The sequence below is a fragment of the Ixodes scapularis genome, unplaced genomic scaffold, assembly GCF_016920785.2.
Source record: "Ixodes scapularis isolate PalLabHiFi unplaced genomic scaffold, ASM1692078v2 PGA_scaffold9__187_contigs__length_104089568, whole genome shotgun sequence".
Classification (NCBI taxonomy): Eukaryota; Metazoa; Arthropoda; class Arachnida; order Ixodida; family Ixodidae; genus Ixodes; species Ixodes scapularis.
This window is the reverse complement of record NW_024609884.1, coordinates 66,119,360-66,141,226: the sequence shown is the minus strand read 5'-3', so window position 1 is coordinate 66,141,226 and position 21,867 is coordinate 66,119,360. Positions and strand designations below refer to the sequence as shown.

General features: G+C 43.0%; 1 protein-coding gene across 1 annotated transcript in view; it reads left to right on the top strand.

Annotated features, from left to right (window-relative positions):
- Window positions 1–21,867, top strand: part of LOC8029713 (low-density lipoprotein receptor-related protein 2) — a 239,990-nt gene that overhangs the window by 135,969 nt on the left and 82,154 nt on the right. The window contains exons 2-11 of the mRNA XM_042287297.1: window positions 8,993–9,115; window positions 10,494–10,628; window positions 12,331–12,453; window positions 12,526–12,645; window positions 14,496–14,612; window positions 16,310–16,432; window positions 16,496–16,615; window positions 18,224–18,349; window positions 18,417–18,577; window positions 19,306–19,535. Of these exons, the coding sequence (XP_042143231.1) occupies window positions 8,993–9,115; window positions 10,494–10,628; window positions 12,331–12,453; window positions 12,526–12,645; window positions 14,496–14,612; window positions 16,310–16,432; window positions 16,496–16,615; window positions 18,224–18,349; window positions 18,417–18,577; window positions 19,306–19,535 (1,378 nt within the window). The remainder of the gene's footprint in view (window positions 1–8,992; window positions 9,116–10,493; window positions 10,629–12,330; window positions 12,454–12,525; window positions 12,646–14,495; window positions 14,613–16,309; window positions 16,433–16,495; window positions 16,616–18,223; window positions 18,350–18,416; window positions 18,578–19,305; window positions 19,536–21,867) is intronic.

Genomic DNA, 21,867 nt, shown 5'->3' with positions numbered 1-21,867 from the left:
TGTGCGATAAGCAGTGCTGGTTTGCATTTTGAGCAGCTGAAAGCCACTCAGAAAATGTCAAGGACGCTATCTACAGAAACATATAGGCTACTTGTTTTTTGATTCTCATTAAGGCTCACAAAGTTTCACGTTTTCGTATCTGTTACACTGTTATCCCATCTACGTAGGTCCCTAACCACTGATGTTCATCTTCATCTATGCTGCCAAGCACGAGTGAAATTGCTCCCGTGCTTGTCTAAGACACAAGCTGAAGTGCGATGCAAACTGATCTGAGCTGCTCCTAGCCTGCTCGAGAACGTAGTTTTAGCTGCTCCCAACCTGCTCCAAAACAGCTGTTTGGGCTGCTCCCGTGGCTGCTCCCAAGTACATTTCATGAGTTCCACCCCTGCTCATGTCAAAACGATTCGGCCACGCGCTGTTCACAATGAATGTGCTATCAATGCCATTTGTTTTTTAAGTGCCGTCAACTGACACACACCTCGCTTACATATTTTTCTTCTCCACTCAGTCTTAGGAATATAAACGCTGCATCCATGAATCTTGACAAACGCTGCATCCATGAATCTTGACATAGGAACCAGTATTGCGCTGGTCGCGGCTTGCACGGAAAAAAAAGGATTGGAAGGCAGTGCAAAAAAAAACAAAAAAACAAATCGCGTCACGGGATTTTATTTTCCTACATTCTCGTAAATCCTAAATGCTGCTGTGTGCTCATTTCATAACACGTTTCTAGAACGCGCGAGTTCTTGAAGCTTGCTTCCATCGAAATGAGAAAAGAAATGGCTGTGGAGTTTGATAATAATGCATCCGGTTTCGTATAGGCACTTACAAGCTAACATATTTGTGCGACAGCGAACTCTTCTATTTTAATATTTATCCTATTACGTCCTTCTAGCGTTGCGTTCGGTGAAGTGTTTTTCATATTCCGTATCTTGTTTAATGAAAACTTCTTTAAGGGTCTAATTTGAGTTACCGAAGCCTAGTTCAAATAAAGAAAGCTGTATTTTCTCCCCACTGTTCCTTCAATTGCTTACACGCCGAGGTGGCGAAATAGTTAGCGAGTTCTACTTGTAAGTGGGTTTGTAAGGAGGTCGCGGATTTTACAGCTACTGCGTCGGACCCAATTAGATGAAGTCCGAATGCGTAAACGTCGGTGAGGTAACCTTTGAGTGCACATAAAGAAACCATTCCTGGTAGAAATCCCTGAGCCTTACACTACGATGTATCCCGTTTCGTGTGTGCTGATTTCAGATGCTTTATTTGTAATTTATTTTGATGTTGCAATTTGTCATTTATAATTTCCGAACCGGTTCGCGAACCGGTTCAGCGCCCCGGACCGGTTCGCGAACTGGTTCGCGGATCGAATTAATCGAACCGGAACTGAACCGGAACAAAATAAATTTACCTGAACCGTAACCGAACCCGTATTTTTTTCGGTTCGACACACTGATTTTAAGAGGCTGATTCAGCATCACTTTCTAAAGAGTAGCAGTGCTAGGGAAGATTGAATATGCAGCACACACTTAAATATTAATACCGTACACCCAATTAATTTGGCTAGTTATGGCTAATTAATGAAGAAAAAAAAATCATAATGATACATCGGTGACCATTGTCCCGGACAAAAAGGGGCGAATACTGGTTCAAGGTCCCAGTGTAAAAACTCTAGTAGGCGATGAGCAACCAACACTTCTTTTCTACAATACATAAATTTAGGCTGCAGATTTTTCGGTGATGTGATTGCTGAATTCCTCCTCAATACCGAAAGTATACATGCCTTGCACCTACGTCACATGATGATGTCGAACGCCGGTATCCACCATGCTGGTGGTTGACTCGACGGCCCTTCGGAGCGAGAGTATTGGTAAACTGCGCCGCGCTCGACTGCAGCAGTTACTACGTATCCTGGCTATCGTTTCGTCGGCTTGGCCCGGCAGAGTAGCCGTCAAGTTAGAGAAAGTACGACCCCCCCCCCCCCCCTTTTTTTTTCCTCCCCGGGAATTCGGACGGACTTACGCCAACATAACCCTTTTTAGCTTGAGCGCAGTAGGCGCCCGTTTCCGGGTTGAGCGGCATTGGTGTCGGCATAACCGCGCGTTGCATTATGGGACGTTTCCCCGCTAAAGTTAGCGGGAAAATTTTCCTGCTAAATTTAGCGAGAGTTTTTCCGCTAAATTTAAGGAGAAGTTTTCCGCTAAATGGAAATTGACGTCACGGAACTTTAACACAATTCAGTTTCCCCGCTAAATTTAGCGAAAATTTCCCTCTAAATGGGACTGGAGCATGAGAGGAGGAAAGGTGGGTACACAGAGGGGGAGGAGGGGCACACCCTCCCCTCCGTACCCTCCGCTTCTCCTCAAGAGCTGCGCTCTAATTCGGCATTACAGAGAGTTGTAAATAGGGAGTTTTCGTAGACCGCGTTTCCCCTTCCGCTATCAGTTGCAGTTACCATGGCGGCGATCAGTGTGTCTGTAGTTGTGGGTCTGCAGTGCATGATCAAACTTTTAGTGAACAAGAAGGTTAAACCAGCTCAAATCTTGTGATGATTGCAAGCACAGTATATTGAAGGAACGATGTCACGGAAAAGAGTCTACGAATATAGTGTCAACAGTCTGGCGAAGGATGACAGCCAGTGGCAAATAAACCAAATGGAAACGTTAGCCTGACTGCAGTCCCACATCCTATTTCTTTCTATGCCGAAACGATGGCAGGGGTGCCTAAACGTGCTTAGAAAATACATAAAAAGAAAAGAAACTGACTTAGTTTTATGTTTGTCGAATTTCTATTTCCTCTAAGAAGAGTCCCGGCCAGCAAGGTCATGTGCCTGTTGGCTTTTGTCGGTCGCATGTTTTCGTCACTGGATGACACTACTAGGTGTTTTTCAATGACGACCGAAATATCTGCGACCCAACTGCAGTGGTTCCTTTACCTGCACCTGTTTGGTGAGAGAACTCGAGCGTGCGTGCGTCTTCGGTTTTGTCCTTTCTTTTACGTCATGGAAGTTGCACTCTTTATAAGCAAGAACAAGTGTCACACGGGCTGTCAACCTTGTGGTTGACTTCCTGAAGGTCCTTCACAACGGGTGGTGAAAGTTATTTGCGTTGTACTCAGTTGCCGCATGCCAGTCACTACTGGCCAGACCTCTGCTGGAGTGTGGTCGCACAGTGCAGTCGTGCCCGTTTTGTCAGGCACTTGCATGGCTATATGCCTTGATGCTAGGAGGAACATTCCTCTTAATCAGTTTTTTTTTTTCTTTTTTCTTTTTTTTATATCGTTTTGCTGACATCTCCGACTGAATTTTGGGCTACATAAGAACATTTTTGTTTGGAGCAGTTCATCGGGTTCTACCATGTCTTGCCTCGAGCACATCTTCGACTTTTGGGATCAAATTGGATAGATGGGGCATCCGGCTGCTATCATTGATTGTCCCTTGTTTTATGCGAGGATTTGCCCAAACATATTTAGCTTGGGCAAACCTAACACATCTTCGTTCTTAGAAGAATGAATATGTGGTATGGATATCTAAGAATGAATGTATTCTTTCTTATCGCGCAAAATAATGAAGGTTTGGATGCTTAAAAAGATCAACGACCGAGAATAAATAAACAAAGTTGAATTAAAATAAAGGGATGATTCCTTCGGGATGGTATTATTGACTGCAATCGTTATCTGATGTCTGCCGCAAAGTGATAATTATGTTAATTAGCAGATTTTCTTTAAACTGTTATGCAATATTTGCCTTAGCTGGGGCGTTCTGTTTAGATATGTGTTGCCAGTCTCCGAAATTCGCCATAACTGTTACAATTTAGACAACTAAATTCACTCTGTGCTATTCTCTGGCAAATTTAAGCTGGGAAAAGAATTAGAGTGACATCAACCTCCGTAGCGGGCGCAGGCGGCGAGTCATCGCTAGCTGATCTGACGTATTTGCATTATCTAAGGGTCACATTGTCATTGAAAGTACCACACTCTGACGTCGCCTTGTTTAGGCGTGTCCCCCCCCCCCCCCCCCCCCCCCCCCTTAGTTTGGATATGGTGAACTCCGGACGGCCTAACTTTGCCACTGAATAGTGCAGAGAATTCATTTTTCTCACTTCTAACAAGTACTACAGTAAAACCTCGTTATAACAAAGTTGAAGGAGCGGTCGTAATTATTTCGTTATAACCATTAGTTTGTTATAGCCAATGTCCATTTCTTCCCACTATTAGCAAGCAAGGGGAATTATGATTGCTTTGTTATATCCATTAGTTTGTTATATCCCGTTTTGTTATAATAAGGTTTTACTGTATAGCATATTTGGGCGACGGGCAACCTATATCTAATTGGAATCTGCCAGATAAGGAGAATGAGTTTATTCGTAAATTTTAAGGATTTAGATTTCTAATCACCGTATTTTCCCGACTATTGGTGGCGTGTGGGAGCTACAGGGGGCGCTTATCTAGCTATCATCATCATCGTTTGTGACGTCACGGGTAGGACAGACTGGGACAGGCTGCGCAGATCTTGGATCCATCGGCTCGTCAGCTTGCTTCATGCGCTGTCTGGGTAACGCGCGGCAAAGCCTGTTTCACACGTTGTGTTTATTTGCTGAAAGTGATATTTGTAGTAGTTCATTTTACCAAAGTTTGAAACCGCCTCGTGCAAACAAACACTTTTAGAGCTGAGGTGTCGAAGCGCTCGGATGGTGGTGTGCTGTTCTCTACCCCAGTACAACAAGCTGGATGATGGAAATAGCATATCCAGCGCTTTATCCCACTACATCTACCTTGTGAATAGGCTGTATTTTTTATGATTCGGACAAAATAAAACTAAGAAAGGAATGTCTCATCAAACTGAAAATAGGAAAGCGAACTTCCAGAACTTCTCGCGTGAACCTGGACAGCTAGTGACGGAAGTTGTCTCGTCTCCGGCCACGACGAGAGAAGGGGGGAAGGAGGAACTCCCCTCTTCCCGAGAATCCCTCTTCTGTGTCGCAGAAGTCGCTATTGTCCCCCTAGAAGATTATAGAAGATTAACCCGTCACTCAAAGTTCGTACAAAAGCAGCCGCTTCGGTGGCTGGAACGACTAGTCCATCCTCTCGACGTCAGCCTCGCCGTAGCTTTGCTCGTCTTGAGACGACCTACGTCACGATTGCGTTGGATGTCACGTGCTCTAAGCTGGGCCTTCTCCGAGCGCTTGCCAGAGTGGGCCGTTTATAACGAAAAATACAGCCACCAGGATCAAAATACAAACGTGCGATTGTTATTTACGGATATTGTGGATCATATTCAACCTATTTTTGAACACGACGGGAATATTTCAAATTTCGTTGAAGTATCCCTTTAATTTCAGTTGCCGTTTTTTCCTTTAAATTATTTGCAGTTATTGGTGGAACACCCTGTATTTATAAGAGTAATATTTTAATTTTAACAGGCATTGTTACGAAAGTATCTGTTGCATCATACTTTGTCCAGAACCATTTCCATCATAAAAATATATTCCTATTCATTTGATTGTCTTTCAGCTTTTTGTTTCGTTTATCGTAAAATCCCATAAGGACGTCCTCTCCCGAGAGATCACCTATCTTGTTTTTCTGGCTAAATATTCCTAACAAAAATTCGGAAACATCGCTCACCCTCTGATTCCCGTCAGATGTCACGCGATGTCCGACGGCATGCCGTGTGCGCGTATGAAGGCTCCCTAGACGGGAATGGCATGAACCGCGCGATATGCGGTGTCCGTTCCCGTGACATGAGAATTTGTAGCGGATTACCGCATTTTTGCCCTCGATCCGCGCGCGCGATATCGGTACCCATGACAGGCAAGTTTGTGGCGGGTTCCCGCGGGTTTATTGCACCATGAAACGCGAATCTGCTGCGCCTGCAACCTGCGGTATCCTTTCCCGTGACATAGGAGTTCGTAGCGAATCCCCGCGTGTTAGTGAGTTTTCGTAGACCGCGCTGCCCCCTCCGCTAAGCGTTCCGCAACGAAGAAGTTCCTACTGCGCCTGCGCGCCGATAGCCTTGACTGTGGAGTTCCCGCCTATCGTAGCGGGTTGCGGAGAGCCTTGCGGGACGGCGAAAACGATCTACGAAAACTCCCTAATATCGTATTGTGAAACGCGAATTTTCTATGTCTGCGATTTGCGGTATCAGTTCCTGTGTCACATGGTTTGCAGCGGATGCCCCTGTGTTTAGCACTAATTTTTTTATAAACCTTTTTTCTGTCGCATTTTAAAGATAGCCCCCCCCCCCCCTCCCCCCCATGTTTTTCACCATTTATGTCTGCATTTTTGGGTGGGCATTCTGTAGGACTTTACTAGTCTTGTCCCACTTATTGACACTCCGTTGAATCGTGTCTGCTTAGCCAAACTCTTTAAATACACGGCGGTCTTGTTTTTCTCTAGTTAGCCAAATGATTTCTTCCCTACTTGGTTAATTCAGTCAGTTCGTTATTCTGTGCCCTTATTTAGGTAAAAGACAAAAGTTTAAAATAAACGAAACATTACTGTACTTGACAGATGACGACAAGGAAAGAGAAGGAGAACTTCTCAAATACAGCTAAACCTTTACTGAGGACAGGACCCTTTATATAGGGTTGAAAACAGAAGGAAGGAAAGGGAACCCTTCTTCACACCACCTCTCCACAGAAGACACGACACCGGACCTTTAACAATGTGGTCAATCCAACAAAACAACTGAAGGCACCAACGATGCCGCAGGGAAATTAGATTACACTGGACCATTCACTGGGAAAATCAGCTACTCGTGACTCCAACGACCTATAGGGGGCACCACCACCAAACAAGCATGGCGGCTGGGTCCAGGTCGCGTCGGCTCGGCCGGGCTGCCTGAACGGGTGGCGCATTCAATTTAACAGATTTTCTTTTGTTTAATGCCCAATTTTATAGGTATTTGAACGGTGACGGTTAAGTGTAGCTGGTGCACATAAACTTGCAGAGCATAGTTTTGTTTTCCCGGTGTTTTTTGCTCTCGGTGAATTGTTCCACCAAGAGTAATTTTCAGCTAACTCGCATGTCTCGACCATGCAACTTATCTGTCCGCGAAATCAAGCTTTTGTGCGTATCCGCATTTAAGAAACAGCTCCAGTCGTCTGCTCGGTCAACATCACAGGCTGTGGGGAAATCACGAAAATTAAGCAAGCGCTTCTTGAGCCAAGAAACATGTTAACCCGCTGGCGCCCCACTAAGCAGCTGATACTCGTATTTCAATTCAAGTTTAAGTAGCAATTGAGAAGTCACTTTGATGAGCGGGTTATGTACTATATTACATACTATGTCCCACTAAAGCAATATTAGTATATTCTTTGGGTTAAAATATGAGCTTAGTTGACTAGCTATTAGGTGAACTGTTGAATAAAAGTATATTTGACAGACAGAGAGATACTACTTAAACTTAGCCAAATGGTTCTAGCCGGTAGCACGGAGACGAATGCGGACAAACTGAATAGTCTACATCGGAGATTCACGCAAAACCTCTCTGGCATTGAACTTCACTTCGAAACCTAAACGGCGAAAATGAGTATTTTTTGTGGCCGGTCAACCTGAGCAATGTAAACGTATACTGCTGCTGGCTTCGACGGGGGTCTAATATAAATATTGGAGACGTGATAGATCATAATGCCGTGGCAGCTTCTAACTTTGCGAGACGCGTCGCCCACCTTTTGAAAGCAGATAATTTCCCTCATTAATCGTATACAGCGAGCAGGATTTCTTGAATCGAGTATTTGCGAAATCAGCCCAACTCCTTCAGTGTGGTCCAGAGGCTTTTTCGGCGAAAAGCAGCCAAGATGAATAGCCAATGCACCGACCGGCGTGGGTGGCTCAAACTTGAAGCTAATCGAACTCAACCAAACTCAAGAAAAGAAGCTATCGAACCTTCCCATTCACTTCACTGCAACATTGGTGTTCCCTCCAGTGAAACACCTCGTCTGTCGTCCTTGGTCCACTGTTCTACATCTTTATAAAGAAACCACTTATCAGTTACCAAGTAGTCGTCACTTTGAATGTGATTAGAGACAGACAAGAAATCAAAACTTTTTTCCGTGATTCCTCCCCATCCAAAAAATCGAAAGCACGTGACCGTGTGTTTTGGAGTAAACGGGCTTTCAAACACGTGATGGAAGGAAACAATCTACTGAGGATTCACCACGCTAATGAACACTCGGGCAAACTTAAGAAATTTTCGGACCTTCGTCAAATTACATCGTTCGCCACCGCGCCAACAACACAGTCCGCAAAAGCCACCAGAGACGCGGAGGTGCGCAAAGCGACCTGTTCCGGCTGGTTCCCAGTTTTCCTGCTTGGTGGCGTTCGTTTCGCTGGAGCCGCAAATAAAACTACACAAACCCCCCCCCCCCCCCCCCCCCCCCCCAAAAAAAAGGAAAAAAATTATGTTAACAATACCACTAGAGGTTTAGAAATCACTTCCATTCCACATCTGAAGGCAAAGATGGCTTGTTCACTGCATTCCCATGCTTCATTATCGCGATTGACTCTTTCAGCGGGTACTTGTAGTCGTCGTGTCCTCAATAAAGGTGTAGCTGTGTTTCAGACGTTCTCCTTCTCTTCATTGTCGTCGTCTGTCAATACCTTAGTCTCGGGTTTTTCACTAAAATGTTTGATATACACCAGCTCACCTGCACCCTAACGTTCTGCTAATACAGGTTTTTTTTCTGTAATTTTAATATGCCTATAACTCTTAAAATAAAGCGAATTTCAAGAAAAGAAAGTTTACCAAGTTACTACGTTGAGTGTGCTCAGGTTTTGTGCAAAGTTGTTGCAGGGCCCTTTAAGGATTTTTGTCATGTATAGTGCACATTTTTAGTTTATAGCTTCTTTTGATGAGAACCGTGGTAGTTTCCAATTTAGTTTAAGGGGGAGTTGTTACGGAGTTAGTTTTGGCTTTCTGGGCGCACCATTCCGTGGCTCTGCTTTAAGTTGCCATTACCTTCCTTGGCTTAATGGTGCTTTTTGGTTTCTCTCTTTTCAGAGGAAACAACAACATGTTCAACAGATAACTTCAGATGCAGTAATGGTAGATGTGTTCCTCAACGGTGGGTCTGTGATTACCAAAGGGACTGTGAAGGGGGCGAGGATGAACACCAGTCTTGTGGTACTTACCTGAATTTTCATCTCTGTCACTTTGGCTTAGGTACGCGAGGTGCCGTAGTCACTCGAAACCTCTTTATTAACAAGGCTTGCATATTCCATCTTCCATGCAACAATGGAGGGTTCATAGAAGCAAAGGTAACTTGCACGGGGTCACTGAGCATGACAGTCTCACGTTTGAAATTCTAGCAAGAATTGCATTCATTTGACCAGATGTTTTCTGTGCTCAGTCATCTGCTGGGCAAACGCTGCTTATCCATAGGTAGGCAGTGATTGGCTCTTTGTGTACTGCGTGGAAAAGTAGATGTGCATCTGTTTGCTCATAGTAGGGCGACTTGTTTTGGAGTAAAATGGTTCCTGGACAGCCAAGTGTACATGGGCATTTTGCAGCCAGGCTGGCTCCACATCTTTACAGCTTAGTAGCCCTTGTAGTGTGGGAATGAATGGCTTTATAAACTGACCATCCAGACTTTCAGTCGGTTTGAGATCTGTACTGTTAATACCTTGGAATAGCAACACTGTTGACAGCCTCCTGTCTGCCATACCATTGACAGTCGGAGAACAACCCTGTTTAACCTAAAATCGTTGCATATTAGTTTTCTTCATATGTTTCCTATGGATAGTTATTGACAAGTTTTTACTAGTGTTCCGATAGCTTACCTTTATGCTTCTGCTATTTTCTTTTAATAATTTTGTCTGCTTTGGTTAAATTTTTGGCTTTTGTACCAGTTCTGATAGTTTTTTTCTTCTTTGTAATGGATCATCTAGTTAGTCTAGCTTTTATGTTGCCAGCAGTTTGATGGCCTCGACACTAAATTGTGTCTTTGCACCACTGGGTATATATATATGAATGAACTGGAACAGGAAAGTGGGTGAGAAAGGGATAGCTGCCTGTCAGGAGGATGCCTTCAAGTTCCGATGGAGGCTGTACCAAGCTGTGCTTGGCTACAGCTGCCTTCCCAGGCTGTCTTTCAGCTGCTTTGCACTTGCGCGAGCCCTTGCACTGCTGTCTGGAATAATGCATGCGCCACATTCTGCCCTGGACCTACTGTGCTTGCTGGTAGACTGGGAACTAAAACCATTGTCTACCCAGGCATGCACGAGCCTGTCCGCTCTAACACTTGCTTTTGTTCCAGCAGTTTGGAACAGTCTAGTTCTGGTTGCTTTGTGCTTAATTAGAAGGTCTGTTGTCTGCTTTGTGCCTCTTCTAGCCTGCCTTGTTAAGAACCTTTTTGCAACAGTTTCTCAGTTTAGTCATTCTTAAACTGGCTGAAAGCATGTTGGAGCTAAACAGTGCTGTTCACATGCTCGGTTCTGGATGAAGCTTAATTTGAGTAGGAGCCAAAACACAATTGACTGTTGGCCCTTTGATTTCGTTTCAGCCCCGCCACAATGTAATCCAAACCAATTTTCCTGTGGGCAGTATGTTTTTAATCAATCCTACTGCATACCAAAGCACTGGAAATGTGACAATGTAGTAGACTGTGTGGATGGAACTGATGAAAGTGGCAACTGTAGTAAGTAGCCAATAAATGTCTGCACCTTGTTGGCATGCGGGTTTCGTGCGTATGGAAAAATGTATGTTGCAAACATCTTCTTAACAAGCTTTCGGGCACTGGAATAAGGCTGTCAATATAGCTTCCAGTGTTGCTCACAGTAGCGTGTTGTGTGTCTTTAAAGGAATGGCCGGGGATAGCTGGTGTCGTCTGCTTGCTACCCCGCTCACTTTCTATCAGATTGAGGGATTGTGAAACGATTTTCTAGCTTCACCCCAATCAAATGTTCACTAAGAAATCATGTAAGAGTCGAAGTTGCTGCCTCCTTATCCTCAAGTTTCTTGTAGGAATCTCTCCACGTCTTGGATGTGAGCTTGAAAAGCTTTAATCCAAATTGTATGATAACTCATAGTTTGTTGGCAAAGAAAAATTACTTGCACAGATAAATTCTGTTTAACAGTTTGAAAGCAGACACTGTTTTTTTCTTCTTAAGCCAATAGAATGCATTATTCAAAATGGAGTTACTGTGTCCGATGGCAATCTTCAGCTAGCTAAATATTAGGCTGACATGGGTGTACTTTCTTAGTGTGTGTTGTATAAGGTTATGTCGTTGTGGAAGTTTAAACATTCGGCTTTGTTTGGAAGAATATGCCTTTTAACTCAACAGATGTGCTTGTTGAGTTGTTTTCCTGGGAAAAGTTTCTTCAAGCACCCAGATGCACTGTGGGAAAGCAGTGGTACAAAGAACCCTCACACTTGTCTCCTGGATTGTGCTAGACCTTTCGAGGAAAAAGCGCTGACCCAGCTTTTAAAAGATAGTTTCTCCAAGCCATCATACGAGAAGAATCGTTGAATGTGCATATCAAGCGACGGTGTATTTCTACAGTTACCTAGCTCCCTGCATAGTGTAGCTGCACTTTCCAGCAGTGCACATGCATGCTGCACATTAGCACATTACTCTATCTGTAAACAGCTGGGAAACCTCCATTTGAGAACTACGGGTGAAGATGATGCTCAGAATGAAGCCTGCTTTTTGCTAAAGTTGGTAAAAAATGTTGGTTTTTGCTTAGATGCACTTGTTCTTACAAAATTATTTATGCATGTTAATTTGTTCTTTTGCTTTTGAGTGGTCATATCTCCCCAAAAGCAAATAGAAAATTGTAGGCTATCTGATGTATGGCTTGCATAGCGAGAACGACTGGTATTACACTCGGGCCATGTAGTAACAGTGGGGAGAAAACAAATGCTCTTAGGCTCCAGACAGGCATCATTGGAACCACAGCATAGCAAAATCGACCAACATTTTTTATTGAAAATATTGGATGAAAAGATGACATCCTTCATTGGCACCAGACACCATTTTTCTCCATATATTTGCAGACGAAATGTTTCTTAAATTGCTCAGATTGCTTAACTAACACTGTTAACATTTATGAGATGAAATGTTTGCCATCCTTATCACTGCTAGCATTATCTTCAAGTTGAGTTTTATTTTAGCTATGAGTAGTTTTTGAGTCCATTTTGGAGTATTTTATAAAAATTTCTTTTGCCCCTCTCTTAAAATCTTAAATTTTTGGGGGACTAAAAAGCAACCCTCTTCATCTCTCTTTCTGATATGGCTGGTACCTTGGGTGGGTGCTGCTTTTTTTTTTTTTTTCGAGAGGTGTTTTGTTCCAAAGTAAGCTGGAAGTTCATCCAAGTGACTGGAGAATTCTTTTTGCAGAATATCGTGTGTGTGAAGAAGGTGACCATAAGTGTGGCAGTGGTTTGTGTGTGCCTGCATCCAAAAAGTGTGATGGCTACTATGATTGCAGAGATGAGAGCGATGAAGCCTCCTGTGCCACAAGTAAGGAACTCGTTTGCATGGGGAGGCAGCCTCTTGGAGGGTTGGCTCAATAGGAAAGGGTTTTCTTTGCAGATGGAACTTCCTGTAGGCTAAATGAGTTTCGATGTCGGCATGGAAACAAGTGCATCGACGAAAGCAAAAAATGTGACCACTGGGATGACTGTGGAGATAACTCTGACGAAGAGGGCTGCGGTAGGTTGGTGTTGATGGTGTAGAAGGCTGTTGGACTCCAGGCATTTAAATTGTAGCCGAGAAGTATAGATAAACACTGGTACCAAACCGGACATAAAAAAGACCTGGTCAATATTTACAGGTTGACAGCTTGAATGAACAGCTAATTATGATACTATGATTGAGAAGCATGGTAAATGCTCTGTTTAACTCTTTTTTTTTTTACGAAAAAAAAAAAGATTTGCATGAGCGATTATTTTTTTTACTAATGTTCACCGATTGTGGCATTGTACAGGGCAAGTGAGAAAAGTAAGCTGATTTTTTTAGTGCACCTTAAACCACTGGAGGGTTTTTCACAAAGATAAAGGCAGAGAAATCTGCACTTGGTTAAAGTAATCGCTATGCGCATTGCAGTACAAAATGCTACTATAACCCTCGCAGTTTCTCCAAAACCACTACCATAAAATACAGGGGAACCGCCCACCCTACTTTCACTAAAAACTGGATTAATCTGAACATGGGCTCTTTCTGGTGAAATTAGTAAAAACCAAGAGGGCAGCCAATAAAGAACTTTGAAGGCAGGGTGAACAGAATCGAAAAAAGCACATTTGTTTTCTCGTATTCCCGTCACCGCCGCTAGAGGTCTTGCGGTCGCCGCAATTGGTGAATATTTTCGGCTGATGCCGGCACTTTATATGGGGTGGGTGCTGAGCGTATAATTTGCAGAATTTCTAAGCTAGTGGGCACTTGTACAAAGTGAGCACTTCTGCAGTATTTTACGGTATTTATGTTCTCCATCTCTTTCTCTCTTTCTCATTCTCCTTCTCTACGTGGGGTACAATGAAATTGAGACCATAATTGACAAAACCAATAGGGGCTTCTATTGGTGTTTCAAGCCCGCCTTTGCACTGTTGCAATAGTTTGGTATGCATTCTCGTCCATCAATTTATGATGCAACTTCTGAGAGACGTTAATGCTTTCAACATTTATAATGCATCCAGTTGCAGCCCTCATCACAATGCCCGTTCCGTGACATAATGCATTTGTAGTGGGAGTGTGACTACATCTGCTGTTTTTACAAACTTGGATGCTTTCTGAGAAAAGGCAACTGGGGTTGTATGATAACTTTAAGCCAATGGGCCAAGAAGCGGTCCTCCCAGTTTTGGTAGAGGTGGCGAAGTTTATCAGCTTGGGCTGTAGGGCTGAAAAAGGTTGTGTACAAATGGGCAACCTTTCCAGGTAAAAATTTGACTGAGAAAGCAATTGTTAGAATAAATCGGTTGATATACGGGGTGTTCCAAATAAAAATTTACAGGGTTTTCTTCACCTCAAAAATAAACTATGCATGGCTGAACACATATCCTCTGGCAAAAGGCAGAGCTAGAGGTCCGAACCAGATGCGAAAGTTTCAGCACAAACCAATATTTTATTCTAAAGTTATAAGCGATTTTCTGAAACTTCCAATAGGAAAATGTGGTCCGTTATCGGTTTCAGGCGCCATAGAGCACCATGTATTCGAGAGCTCCGTTGGCCACCATTTTCCCATTGCCATTTTCGGAAAATCATTTAACTTTTAAATAAAATATAGGTTTGCGCTGAAACTTTTTAATCTGGTTAGGACCTCTCTCGCTACCTTCTGGCGGAGAATAAACGTTCAGCGATTTATAGTTAATTTTTCGCTAGAAAAAACCTGTACATTTTTTTTTGGGGGGAGACCCTGTAGATAGGTGACAATACTGTTTAACTGTGTACAACCTCTGGAGTTGCATGTTCACATTGCGTGGCATTTCTTTCATTATTTTGCTGTGTTTTAAAGATATGTTTGAGAGGTCTCTAAAATGTATTCCTTTCCTGTTCCTTTTCTCTACCAGATTTTGCACCTTGCAACGAGGGCCAATTTCGTTGTACCAATGCCATTTGCATTCCGATCCGTTGGCGATGTGACGGACACTCCGACTGCTCGGATCAGTCGGACGAACGAAATTGCAGTAAGCGGCGGGTGTCTTTACTCTGCGCACACCTCTGGGGAACCTGTGGGGTCAGACGCTGGGCTGCGCTTTTCTGGATGCCGCTTTCTGCCGCTCCGTGGTCGAAGGTGCACAGAGCACACGTGCACAGCTTCCTCTCCGGTAGCACATCGAAGCAGGCACTTGGGACTTGGTGGCACTCTAGTAGATGTTGTTTTCTGAAATTGACGATCGGGTTTTGTTATAGGCAAGGGTGCTTTACCCCTAGAGCCAGGTTATTTACAGCAAGGGAGGAAGGGCAAAAAGACGAAAGGTATTGTACCTTATCTTTTATAGGTAAAAGGAAGGGTCTCTTAGCACCATCTTGATTAAGCATTGGTTTCTTAAGTCTTACCTTCAGTTCATCTGGGAAAAACCTAGGGTTGGCTTAGGTTCACAATGCTCTTCTCCTGGGGCACTGAATCTTAACCTATTGCAGGTTTTTCTAGAAATAAGTATTATTTTACTGGGGCGTTTTAAACGTCTTTATTGTATTGATATTTAAAGGGAAGCTGAGGTGCTTCGGTGTTTGAGTAAAAAGACTTAGTCTCCATTTGGCCTCCAGGACCAAGAATATAGAGATTCATTTTTCAACTTGTCATATGGAGGTTGCAGAAAATCGTTTTCAAAGTAGTGGTGGAGCCCCTCCTTTTTGGACCGTTACGTCATAAAGGGAGTTTTCGAAATCTCCGCTCGCACTCATCTTAGGCCCCTATCAAAGCTATGCAAGCATACCCTTGCTATTTTCAAAACGGCAAAAAAAAAATGTTGTGATTGGTGCTGGTGCAGGGGAATATACTCGACAAGCTTGCAAATTGCATCCGTTGCTCACACGAGCGACACGCGCTTGGCGGCCGAAAGATCTTTTTATGATGTAACGCCTGGTCTATGGCTTTTCGTGTTTTCTCGCGTTTAGTTACATGTTCCTGGAAAGCGAATGTGATATTCAAATTACGGGATAAAAATACTCTAGAATTCACCTTTAACTTTTTTTTTTTTTTTAAAGAACCTATTCAACTTTTCTTTAAAGGGATGCTGATACACAATATGAATTTAGCAAAATGAGGCCACAGAAGCATTGAATGGGACTACATCACTCGTACATCGATATCTCAAACGGATGGCCGTATTTTTTGGAAAAGAAGGGTGCGATCAAGCGAGGAATGTGACGTCGCGATTCTTTTCACACAATTGAGTATGAGGGGAAGCAGCCTCGCTTCTCTCCTTGCTTGCTTGTTCACCTGCTTGTGGGGACGAACCGAAAAGGAGAGGGAATGAGAATTGCCACGTCACGTTTCTCGTCATCCTCGTCGGCTGTGTTCAATTGCGCACTTCTTTTCCAAAAAGGCAGTCATCTGTTGGCGACATTGCTGTACGAGTGATGTTTTGGGGTTTTGCAGCATCTTGTCTATCGCTCCAGCCATGTTTTGTGAGCTCCAAATTTCGGTTCAGCATCCCTTTAAGGGCCTTGTACTGGTTGGGACGGGCAAATATGAAGCATTGTGGAAGTGTCTTTTACTTGCTCTTTGAGGACTGAACCTTATTTAGGCTTTTAAATGCGCAAACCCTGACGTTTTTATTTTTTAATTAATATTCGCTTCATCGGTGTTTCAGCATCTGTCACATGCTTGAGGTTTTTATTTTTTTTTTTATTAATATTCGCTTCATCGGTGTTTCAGCATCTGTCACATGCCTAGACACAAAATTTTTATGCCCTTCGGAGAAAAAGTGTATAGACAAATCAAAGCTGTGCGATGGAAAGCAAGACTGTGACGACGGTGCAGACGAGAAAAAGAACTGCTGTAAGTATACTTTGTGGCCTGGTTACTTCCTTTGGGCTGAATTTTCTCTTTTCATTTATCCAGCTTCGAACTTGTGTCGAACTCTGTCCTGTGAGTACGGGTGTCGAGCGTCCTTGGATGGGGGTGACTGCTTTTGTGCACCAGGAATGACCATCAACACTAAGGACAAAAGAACGTGCGTCGGTAAGCAGACACCAAGAGAGCGGGCGGTTTTGAGGGGTAGCACGGATTTTCGCAAGGACATTCTCCATGCCAGTTGTCTGTCTTTTTTTTTTAAACACTTCCATCCTCACCATCCAGACTTGTAACACTAAAAATGGCAGTGAAATTACATTGGAGTGTGTCCAGTTGCTATGACTCTGGATGCGTCAACTTTTGGGCCCCTTCTAGATTTTGTTGGTGATAGAAAACAGTCTTCTTTAACTAAGGTGCACTAAAGTGGTTGATGACTTCATCTTTCTGTGGCTATGATTATACCATGGATTTTCTGGTGTTCATTTATATAGGAAAATTGGTAGAGTTCTTCCAGTGTTTATTGATTTTTCAAAAATCTGTATCTTGGCGATTTGCTTCGTACAAGCCCATAAACGATAACTATCAGTAAAAAAAAATGAAAAAAAAAATCAAATGAAAGACTAAGTTTATATTTAATTTGCAATTTTTAGACACTTTATAATGTCTCACTCTTATCGTAATGTGACAGTGCTTGCAAATTGCGGACAATGAGTCTGACCACAGGTCATAGTCGAAGTGTTCTTTAATGTAATCATCTGGAGATATTTGTTTTTTGTATACTGCTTCTGTTCTACGTGATTACTAACATTGAATTGTTCTCGAGCAAAAAGCTGCCACGAAGAAGGCAGGTTGCTCTTGCTTATTTTGCAAATTCAGTCGGTGAAGACAGCCAGTGTATTATTGAATACCATCGTCCCCCGATTAGAGACTGACGAGGTGCTTGAGCGGGTTTTGACAAACAGCGAAAATTTCCACAAATTTATGTTTTTCAGTTTTAACTGATTTTGTGTTTCTGACATAGGTGGGTGTTCATCAGTGCTTTTGAGTTAAAGCAGGAAATCTATGGCTTTGCTATGATCCACCTACAATCCACCTATTCCGCGAGGTCTAAAAGTTAACAAATCATCACATCAATGTCCTGCTTCTATAGGAGAGATGCAATCAATGCCTCGCACCTTTTTTCTTTTTCTTTTTCTGTGCACTGAAAAAAGGGAAGGCAGCAAATCCCTTCCTTCTTTTTTGAAGAGAGGAAAGGGTATGACTGACCAATTTTTCTATAGAAGCTTCCTCATAACATTTTTTAGAGCCACAAAATGACGCAAGTCTGAAACCGCTTGAGTAGTACACATGTAAGCTGCACGTTCTAAGGCACAGTTCTCACTGGTGCAGACCTTCGTGAAAAAACATTTTTATTGCTCCCAAAAGAGTTCCAAAACCAATACGTTGCTCCTTGCGTGTATAGTTCTAACTTTTCTTGAATGCATATATTAGGGATCGGTTTTACCAGCCAGAATTTTGTTGTGCAGCCGCCTGCGAAAAGCTACAAAAGTAATTTCCAGAAGGTCACCTGTCATGAGAATGCACAAACTGTTTGTTCATTGCTGTCGTAGCTAAGCTTCACAATTTCATGGAGTTGAAGCAACCCCTGAACAACACGTTCATGGGAGGCTGCTACAGTTTGGCTGACGTGGCAACCTTTTAAAACGTCTGGGTGCCATTTGCATAGAAATGTCTCAAGTGCCACTGCAGTTTGCGGAGTTGTGTCCCTGCTTGCAGACCTGAATGAATGCTCGGAGTGGGGTTACTGCGACCAGTTGTGCACCAACAGCCCCGGCAGCTTCCAGTGCCTCTGCGTTCGAGGCTACACCCTGGACCCCCCGAGGCACTGCAAGGCGGACAACAGTGAGCTCTTTAGTAGTGGCGGAGGGGGCCTTTCCTGGCTCACATTGGGTTGCTTCTCGCTCCCCAGGCTCCTCAATGCGACTCCTGTTCACTCGCCATAATGCCATCTACTCGGTGAGTGCTGATGGGGCCGACCTGAGCATCCTGGCCAATGCATCGTCTGCCAGCGGGCTGGACTACCACTATGAACGCAACACCGTCTATTGGACTGACACTGAGACCAAGCAGGTGCGTGCAAAGCCGGTGCTGGCAGCCAGCGTCCACGGCTGAAAGTCCGCATGGTGTCTGTATTGTGGACATATTGTTTTGTTGAAACGGTCGGTAACGGGTTAAACTTGGTTCAGTATCTATCCTAGTTTGTGCCTCCAAAGCACTTGTTTTGCCGAATTGTCAAGTGGTAGTAATACATATTAAGAAAACTGGCGTTTTATGATCTTTGTCTAATTCATATTCTCATTATGGGCAGAGGTGCATCTTAAATTGTTAGGTTAAAACAAGGCCTACTATACACAGTTTGAATATTCTACCATACATGTTTGTTTTGACTATAGTTGCAATTATTAATGGGTTGCATTTGCAAGGTGGGTCCAATAATTGCTCAAAATTCAAAACAGAAATGTGATTAAAGGCAGATAAAAAAGAAAGAAATAAAATTTTTAGGTATGTAGGCCCACAAACAGCTGTTGTGGACGACTGGAGGAATTTTTCTAAGCAGATAGAGTCACTGTACTTTCTAGCAGTTATTTCCTATGTTTAGAGTCCTTAGGGAATATGCATATCGAACAACCTTTAGTATTCCTGAAAACTTTGCTACATTTAACACTGCACGGAAGTCTTTACTATAGTCAACTTTTTATCATCTTGCATATTCTATGGAATGAGTGCAGTTTGCATTCATTTTCAGTCGAAGTCGGCGTTTTTATGGTCTAATAAGCAATGTCATTGGGCTTGTCCAGATTCACTCGATGCGGATGGTGGGGGACATGGAACAGAGGCCCCCCATAAGCGTAGTGTTCACATGGAATCCAGTGTCGATGGCAGTCGACTGGGTCGGAAACAAGCTGTACGTCTGCGACTCTCTCGGCCAGAAGATCGACCTCCTGGAAATGGACGGGCTGCGTCACGCGATTGTCCTCAGCAGGAATCTCTCCAACCCGCAGGACATAGCTCTGGACCCCACCGTAGGGTAGGTGGAGTGCCAGGTTTTGCCAGTGCTGGGTCAAGTGTCTGTGTGTGAAAAGTACTTGGAGCCATGTACAGGGTAACTAGTGGGCTTTGAGTAAAGTTGTATTGGCTGAAATGTACAGTGGGTGGCATTGCGAGCGTGTACAACTGGGCACCAGCTGATGGGATCAAAGTGCTGCGGGGGGTGCCTTTAGCATGTTAGGTCATAGTCGTAGTTCGACAACAGGGATAGTGGCGGTTCATTTTAGCCTCCCCCTCCTGAGAGTTAAACTCACCTGGGGTGCCCCACACAGCATTTTTACTGCTCCAGCTTGAACTCTGTTGTGTCATCTCGTATTGCCACTCCCTGCACTTCATGTTAACTACATGAGATGCAGTGTGCTTTGAAGCTAAAGTATGCATACTTTACGAATCATGAAATTCTTTTTAATAGGGTTGTGCAAATATTAAAATTTTCTTACAGTAGTTTCGAATAATACACTATTTGACACTCGCTTCAAAATGATAGCGATATTCATACTACATACTTTCGAAGTGTTGATCAAGGATATTTGCATAAAACAGGATTTATATTCCCCTCAATCATGTACAGTTAATTCGTTATAACAGACCTTGATTGTGACCAAGATTTCAGTCTGTTGTAAAAGGAGTATGCTGTATGCAGATACAAAGTTTAACCAATGGTACAGGTAGGAAAAGTAACCATACTTCAGAAAGCAGTATGTTATATCCAAATGTCTGTCGTAACGAGTTTTTACTGTATAGCTGGGCAGATCTAAGGTTTAATATTTTGTCCAATTCATCGTTTGCTTGCCACCCCAATGTGCGAGCATTGGGCTTTTCAAAGGCAGTCCATAAATATTGAAAGATTAAAACTAACTAAGGTTAGAAGTGGACGTGTGAAAGGCTTAGGAGAAACCTTTAGGAGTTCTGCTGGATTTTAATTTAAAGCCAGACCTACAAAGGTTTTCCCCAGGGTGGAAAACTCCTCCTTGCCATTCTTCCCATTTCCTTCTCTCCTACTGCTACCTTGACTGAGGAGGTCTCTTTTGTTGCTGCATTTTGAGGCTGTATCAACGTTTTCACCCTCCGTTGCATGGGCGTTGCCATCTTGGATCACATGACGCGGCCGCTATAAGGTGGCCAACTCGTCTCTCCTCTCTGCCCTCCGCACCTTGGCACAGTCGTCATATTCGTGTTTTCTTCGTCGCATTTCACTCCAATATGTTGCCTTGCTTTGTGAAATGTCTTCTGATACTTATTTTTACTACCTAACTGCATGCCATCATTATGTGCACAACTTCTGGATACGTGTGAGGAAAGAAATCAGTGTTAGCACTGGCGCACATTCAGTATGTAAATGGCTCTAAGACACACAAGGATTGAAAGGCCAATTATTTATGACAGCGCAAATTCAGTGATAATAGCTTAATAGGCAGTGCAAGGTATATTTATGATAATGCATTTTATGATCTGAAGGGGAGACACTGTCTTGAATTGCACCTTTTTTTTTTTTCTCAAAAAATGCATATTCAGAACTGCAGAGTTTTGGCATGTGGATAACAAGGAACACTCTCACAAAGTCTTGTCAATGTGCACTGACACACAATGTCAAAAATAATTATTCTTTTTATGTTGGTGAAGTGTGGTGCACTGCGTAGCATTCGTCATCCATAATTAAAAATAGTTGAAAGCTATGTCAGTATATCAGAAGAAGTTTGAGGAAGACGTCACCTACACTGCTGGAAAGAATTTCTGACATTTAAGATGCAAAAATAAATTTTTAAAATGTCATCTTGAAAGTTCAAGTGCTTCTTCACTTATTCTTATTAGCTTCACTTATGGCAGCAAATCCCACCTTAAAAAAACGATTGTTTCAGTGTGAAACTACCGAGAGACTTAATATTTGCGGATTATATGCCGAAACTATCGAGCCAGTTACTATAAACTTAGATTTTTTATTTTCATGTTCCTTTATTATAAAAAATTGTAATTTACAAAACTTGGCAAATGTTAAAAAAAAATTGTTATTTGAAAAATGCATATTTTTAAAAATTTCTTTTCATAGTAACCGGCCACAAGTATTCCAGTATGCAGTCCACCAAAAAAATGTGGTGATCAACATCATTTCTCAACGATGGATTCATTGAGCAGATTCCATACAAAGCTACATCTTGGGGGCATAGTACCTCATGAAATTCGTCCACAGGGCTGAAACTTTGCATGCCCTCCTTCTATATGGCTACAAACACCACCTGCAAATTTCACGCCGATTGAGTGAGCAGTCCAAAAGTAGACATGCACAGGTAGTGTCCCCCCTTAAAGAAGGCAAA